At 37.0% G+C, this 7,500-nt stretch overlaps 2 protein-coding genes across 2 annotated transcripts in view; one reads left to right on the forward strand and one right to left on the reverse strand.

Moving 5' to 3' along the window:
- The window catches only part of ompa (olfactory marker protein a), a 3,520-nt gene extending 918 nt beyond the window's left edge, over positions 1-2,602 (reverse strand). Inside the window, 1 exon segment of the mRNA XM_056478112.1 lies at positions 2,475-2,602. Coding sequence (XP_056334087.1) covers positions 2,475-2,525 — 51 coding nt within the window. The 5' untranslated portion in view covers positions 2,526-2,602.
- capn5a (calpain 5a) overlaps positions 1-7,500 on the forward strand; it is an 80,297-nt gene that overhangs the window by 31,601 nt on the left and 41,196 nt on the right. Inside the window, exons 4-5 of the mRNA XM_056478111.1 lie at positions 5,536-5,744; positions 6,889-7,081. Coding sequence (XP_056334086.1) covers positions 5,536-5,744; positions 6,889-7,081 — 402 coding nt within the window. The remainder of the gene's footprint in view (positions 1-5,535; positions 5,745-6,888; positions 7,082-7,500) is intronic.

Consider the following 7,500-nt stretch of genomic DNA (forward strand, 5'->3'; position numbering starts at 1 on the left):
ACAGTGGTTTATATAGACAATTAAAAATATATATTGCTTAAGGGGGCTAATAATATTGACCTTAAAACGGTTTAAAGAAAAACTGCTTTTATTCTAGCTGAAATAAAACAAATAAGATTTTCTCCAGAAGAAAAAATATTACAGGAAATACTGTGAAAATTTCAATAAAATTGTCTTGTTTTTCAGAAATTATTTGTTAGTATTGAGTTTTTAACAAAATATAATTTCTCTTACCCCATTGACAGATAGATCATTTTGCTTGCATTATAGAAAAACTGACTTAATTTTGACACATTATTCCTCAACAAAAGCTCCAGAAACAAGACAACTACTCTATCTGCTGGAGCAACTGCACCCGCGGACACATCACCTTAATAATAAATCAGTTCAGAAATAATTAGACTTCATTTAGCTGTATCGTAGCATGTACAGTTAAAGCCCTCCTCAATTATTAGCCCCTCTGTATGTTTTTTTCCATAATTTCTGTTTAACAGAAAGACTTTTTCAACACATTTCTAAACATAATAGTTTTAATAACTCATAATCATTTAATAACTGATTCATTTGATCTTTTCCATGATGACAGCACATACTATTTTACTGGATACTAGTATTCAGCTTAATGACATTTAAAGGCTTAACGGAGTTAATTAGGCAAGTCATTATATAACAGTGGTTTATATAGACAATTAAAAATATATATTGCTTAAGGGGGCTAATAATATTGACCTTAAAACGGTTTAAAGAAAAACTGCTTTTATTCTAGCTGAAATAAAACAAATAAGATTTTCTCCAGAAGAAAAAATATTACAGGAAATACTGTGAAAATTTCAATAAAATTGTCTTGTTTTTCAGAAATTATTTGTTAGTATTGAGTTTTTAACAAAATATAATTTCTCTTACCCCATTGACAGATAGATCATTTTGCTTGCATTATAGAAAAACTGACTTAATTTTGACACATTATTCCTCAACAAAAGCTCCAGAAACAAGACAACTACTCTATCTGCTGGAGCAACTGCACCCGCGGACACATCACCTTAATAATAAATAAATTAATAAATAGTTCAACTTAATTTAGATTTATCATAGCATGTATATCCTGCTACTCACTGATGATTTAATGCACTTCTGCTTAAAACGATTCATTGGGTTTACTAAAAATATTTTAAGGTAAGTGGTTGCAAACAGTTTATATGGGCTGAATTTAAACAAACAAATGAAGTTTAACATCACTCAATTTAATTTATTTGTTTAATTTCAGCCCATATAAATTTGCTTGCAATCACTTACCTTAAAATTAAAGTTTTACTCTTGTTTCTAGTCTAAATATTGAAAAATTCTGAAATCGACTGCATCCGTAAACGCATCACCTTGAAAAAAAAAAAAAGTAATTGATTTAAAATAAGACATGTCGACATATCATCAGAATCAGTTTTATTGCCAAGTGTGCTTCACACACACAAGGAATTTGTTTTAGCTACAGAAGCTTCCAGTGTAAAGTGACAACACAAAATAAATATGAAAAAAAAATAATAATAAAAAATGATAAACATTAAACTTCTAGTCTAAATTTGTAAAAATTATTAAATCAAGAAACATTTTCTTGACAAGTAAAAAATCTTATATTAATTAAAAATCAGTTCCTTAATGCAAGCAAAATGATCTGCCTATGTGGTAAGCAAAATTATACATATATTTTTTTCGCTTTGAAATAAGATGAATTCGCTCACCCTATTGGCAGATTATTTAGCTTGTTTTAAGGAAAGACTCACTTAATATTGACATTTTATTTCTGAAAACAAGAAATAACTAACTTGTCAAGAAAACGCTTCTCGATTTCATAATTTTTCAATATTTGGACTAGAAACAAGACAGAAACTCTAAACTAGAAAAGTTCACTGTGAAAATATCCATAAACTAGCAGTTTTTTCTTATTTCTGATTAATATTTTTATATTAATTTTCTTAATATCACCGTTTATTTCTGCTTTTGAATTGCATTATGAGCTTTTGATCTATCTTCTTACAACTTTTAACCTTGAAAAGTTGAATAAGTAGCTTTTATGAACATTTAATAGTTTGCATTGCTATATTCTCTGGGTTGTTGTTGTATATTATACTGCAAAACTCTTGTAATAAACTGCGAGTACATACCATACATTCAGAACATATACTCCCTATATTATTTCTTACACATTATATTATTTCAAACTACCAAAATGTCAATAATAAAAGTCACTTTGTTCAACTGTAGAGTTAAATTTTCATCATCAAAAGTCACAGCAGAGATCAACAACCCATAGTGCAATTCACAACTGTAAATGAATGGAAAGCTCAATATACAGATATTTTTTCCAGTTTAGAAACAAGACAAGAACTCAAAGTAAGAAAAGCTTTTTTTTTGCAGGTGTAAATCCTCACTTGTAAGTCATAAAAGCGTCTGCTAAATGAGTAAATATAAATGTTAATGACCTCTGTCAGTTGCAGATCCTCGGTGAACGTCAGCTCCATTTCTGAACCCATGATGCTGTTTCGTTTTTCTCTGTGTGTGTGAATGAAGCTTTTCCTCGCTCAACCTTCACTTTTCCATCCGCTGCACCGCCTCTGCGTTCCCTCGGGCACACACACTCGCTCAGATGGGGATTTTATTGATTCTCTGAGACTCGACTTCAGTTTTGGAAAAAGGAGGAGGAGCAAAATAAACAGATTCAGTGTTATAGCTCTAGGCAACAGATGCTCTCTGCTGTTGTAAAATTTTGGCTTTGTTTTGTTTGTACATTTGAAAATCCTATTTATATTTGTGATAATTGTTCAGATAATTGCTTTTTATATATAGAATGTCTTATATTTTTCTTCTGGAGAAAATTTTACTACTATTTGTTTCGCTGCAATATATAAAGTCAATCTGTAAGGTTACTTTTATTTTTCAACCAGCAAGTTGTTGTTGTTGTTGTTGTTGTTGTTGTTGTTGTTGTTGTTTACCAGAAATGACACTGGCTTCTCCCAAAAGATAATAAGACGTTGTACAAGAGGCATCGTTGCGAAAAAAAAAAAAAAAAAATTATCAGCTTTTATTTACATAACAAAAAGTGCCATGTCCAAAATTATTCACACCCTCTCATTAATCAATAGACAAACCTTTATTGGCTATTACAGCGATCAAACACTTCCTATAATTGCTGACCAGCTTCTTGCATGTCTCCACTGGTATCATCTTTAGCGATGAGCTCCTACTCTTTCAGGTCTCTTTGCTATCACCCTGATTTTTAGCTCCCTTCACAGATTCTCAATTGGATTGAGTTCAGGACACTGGCTGGGCCACTGCAAAATGTTAATGTTTTTGTCTGCTAACCATTTCTTCATTGGGCGGCACAGTAGGTAGCACAATCGCCTCACAGCAAGGAGGTCGCTGGGTTGAGCCATTTCTGTGTGGAGTTTGCATGATCTCCCCGTGTTCACGTGGAGTGTCTCTGGGCGCTCCGGTTTCCCCCACAAGTCCAAAGACATGCGGTATAGATGAATTGGGTAAGCTAAAATGGCCGTAGTGTATGTGTGTGAATGAGTGTGTATGAGTGTTTCCTAGAGATGGGTTGCGGCTGGAAGGGCTTCCGCTGAGTAAAACATGCTGGATAAGTTGGCGGTTCATTCCTCTGTGGCAACCCCTGATTAATAAAGGAACTAAGCCAAAAAGAAATTGAATGAAAGAACCATTTCTTTATCTGTTTTGCTGTGTGTTTAGCGTTGTTGTTGTGCTAAAATATCCACTGGTGCCCAGGAACAAGTTTCTCTGCAGACTGCCTGATGCTGTTGTTGAGAATTTTGATGTTATAAAAATCATCATTGTGGTCGGCGCCAATAGCCTTGTGGTTAGTGCGTCGACACATGGCACCTAGGTGTTCACGGCGACCCGAGTTCGATTCCCGGCTCGAGGTCCTTTGCTGACCCTTCCTCTATCTCTGCCCCCAATACTTTCCTGTCTCTAAATCTCCACTGTCCTTATAACAATAAAGGTGAAAACCCCTAAAAAATTTTATAAATAAAAAAAAAAATCATCATTGTGAAAAAACAAAACAAATCAGAATCAGTTTTATTGCCAAGTGTGCTTCACACACACAAGGAATTTGTTTTGGCTACAGAAGCTTCCAGTGTACATGAAGTGACAAGTGACAACAGAAAATAAATATGAAAGAGAAAAAATTAAAAACATTAAACAGATGCGGTTAGTGAAGAAACCTGGATGTTGAGTTGTATGTACAGATTGTTATAAATATACAGGTTATAAGGTGCTGTGTACAAGTGCGAATGTAGAGAGTATTGCATTGTATATTGATATAAGGTGCTGTGTACAAGTGCGTATGAGAAAGTATTGCACATATTTATTGCACAGTAGGGGAATATTTAACTGTTCATAAGGTAGACAGCCTGAGGAAAGAAACTTTTCCTGTGTCTGGCTGTTTTTGTGCTTGGTGCTCTGAAGCGCCGACCAGACGGTAACAGTTCGAACAGGTAGTGTGCTGGGTGTGAGGGGTCCAGAGTGATTTTGCGAGCCCTTTTACTCACTCTGTAAGAGTACAGTTCTAGAAGTGTAGGAAGGGTTGTGCCAGTGATTCGTTCAGCAGTCCGGACTATTCGCTGTAGTCTACGGAGGTCCGTTTTGGCAGCTGAGCCGAACCAGACGGTGATTGAAGTGCAGAGGATGGCTTGGATGACAGCTGAGTAGAACTGTACGAGCAGCTCCTGTGGCAGGTTGAACTTCCTCAGCTGACGAAGGAAGTACAGTCTCTGCTGGGCTTTCTTCACAATAGAGTCTATATGAATGTCCCACTTCAGATCCTGAGAGATGGTGGTGCCCAGGTACCTGAATTACTCTACTGTAGCCACAGTGCTGTTCATGATGGTGAATGGGGGGAGTGCAGGGGGGTTTCTCCTGAAGTCCACTATCATCTCCACTGTTTTGAGTGTGTTCAGCTTCAGGTTGTTGTATCTGCACCATAACGGCAGCCGCTCCACCTCCTAAATTCCTCAGCTTTTATTTACATTTGAACAAGAAGTGGCACATCCAGAATTGTTCATACCCTTCTCAATAATCAATAAAAAACCCTTTATTGGCTATTTACTGCAATCAAATGCTTCCTATAATTACTGAGCAGCTTTTTGCATGTCTCCACTGGTATTTTTGCCCATTCATCTTTAGCAATTAGCTCCAACTCTTTCAGGTTGGAGTGCCTCAGGAAAGTTCAGGACACTGGCTGGGCCACTGCGAAACTTTAATGTTTTTGTCTGCTTACCATTTCTTCATCACTTTTACTGTGTGTTTAGTGTCGTTGTTGTGCTGAAATGTCTAATGGTACCCAGGAACAAGTTTCTTTGCAGACAACCTGATGCTGTTGAGCATTTTGATGTATTGCTTCTATTTCATGGTGCCGTTTACTGGGATTAGGCTCCCTGGTTTACCATCTAAACCGTCTTTTGTTTTCTGCATCAGATGCCTGGTTGTCAGATTATTAAAAAACAGTTTTTCATCCATTTGTAGGTCATCCCGGATTGGAAGGACCAGGAATGGGACAAGGATAAACCGGAGAGCTATGCTGGGATTTTTCACTTTCGGTTCTGGCGTTTTGGAGAGTGGGTCGATGTTGTAATTGATGACCGGCTGCCAACCGCAAATGGGAACCTCATTTACTGCCACTCCAATGACAGTAATGAGTTCTGGAGCGCTCTGGTGGAGAAAGCCTATGCAAAGTACGTATCAAAAATAAACACATCCATTTAAACTGGCAGTGCTTTAAAACGCATGCATGTTTTGTTAATTGCTGCCAAAGTTTTAGAGGCACAAGCTGTACAGGCTCCACCCTCTTATGGGAGGGGCCTGGAAGCAGAAGCTCATTTGAATTTAAAGTAACACATGCAACAGCCATTTATTAAAAGTGTAACTAAACTCTCAAAATATATGAAAGACACTGATTTTATTGCCACAGCAGCAACTTATGGGCATTTCATTATCACATAACAATAACTTCACATAATAATAACTTTCATATTTCAATATGAGTTGATAAATAAATGGGTAAATAAAAACATACAAAAAAATAATAAAATTAAACTAAATTAAATAATCTATTTAATTGTATTACATTTCTTAATCAAATAAAATGAAATAATTAAATTAATTTAATAAAAACGGCACACCTTAGAATGCTCACCAGCCAATCAGAATGAAGTATTTTACTGTAGTAACTGAAAACTCATTTAGCGTAGTGATATGGAGCTGTGATGCACTCAAAACCTGTCGGAACTACTTTAGCTGTGCGTTTATCTAATAATAACGGCACGCCTTAGAATGCTCACCAGCTAATCAGAATAGAGTATTTGACTCTTGTAGCTGTGAAATAACTCAAATCATTCAGCGTAGTGATATGGAGCTGTGATGCACTCAAAACCTGTCGGAACTACTTTAGCTGTGCGTTTATCTAATAATAACAGCACGCCTTCGAATGCTCACCAGCCAATCATAATCGAGTATTTGACTGTTGTATCTGTGAAATAACTCAAATCATTCAGCATAGTGATATGGAGCTGTAATGTGCTCAACCTGCCGGAACTACTTTAGCTGTGCGTTTATCTAAATATAACAGCACATCTTAGATTGCTAATCAGAATCGAGCATTAGACTGTTGTAGCTGTGACTGAACTTATTCAGCATATTGATATGGAGCTATTATGAGCTAAAAACCTGTCGGAACTACTTTAACTGTAGATATATCTGAAAATAATGGCACACCTTAGAATGCTCACGAGCCAATCAGAAACAAGCATTGGCCCCATTGGCTCTTTCTTAAGAAACTGATGGTTGTTGTTGGTCTTGGTTGCTGTTATTGTTTTCCAGGTTGTGTGGCTGTTATGAGGCTCTGGATGGTGGAAACACAGCAGATGCTCTGGTGGACTTCACTGGTGGTGTTTCTGAGCCCATGGATCTACTGGAAGGGAAGTTTGCTCAGGATGAAGAGGCTCGGCATCAGCTCTTTGATCGGGTCCTGAAGGTCCACAACAGAGGAGGCCTCATCAGCTGCTCAATCAGAGTGAGTGTGTCTGTTCTTTGTCTGTTCATGTTCATTTCTGAACATGCATGATGGTGCAGTATTATATTACTACACTGTGATGAGCATGGGGTGGCATGGTGGCTCAGTGGTTAGCACTGTGGCCTCACAGCAAGAAGAAGGTCGCTGGTTCAAGTCCCGGCTGGGTCAGTTGGCATTTCTGTGTGGAGTTTGCATGCTCTTCCTCTGTTGGCACCTGAGTGTTTGTGTGTGTGTGTGTGTGTATGGGTGTTTCCTAGTACTGCGTTGCGGCTGGAAGTTCATCCACTGAGTAAAACATATGCTGTAATAGTTGGCGGTCCCGCTGTGGTGACCTCTGAAATAGAGACTAAGCCGAAGAAAAATGAATGAAATGAGCAGAAATTCAGAGCAAGAAAATTTGTTGTTATATAATGAGATGT

The sequence above is a fragment of the Danio aesculapii genome, chromosome 18 (genome assembly GCF_903798145.1).
Source record: "Danio aesculapii chromosome 18, fDanAes4.1, whole genome shotgun sequence".
In the NCBI taxonomy this organism is placed as follows: Eukaryota; Metazoa; Chordata; class Actinopteri; order Cypriniformes; family Danionidae; genus Danio; species Danio aesculapii.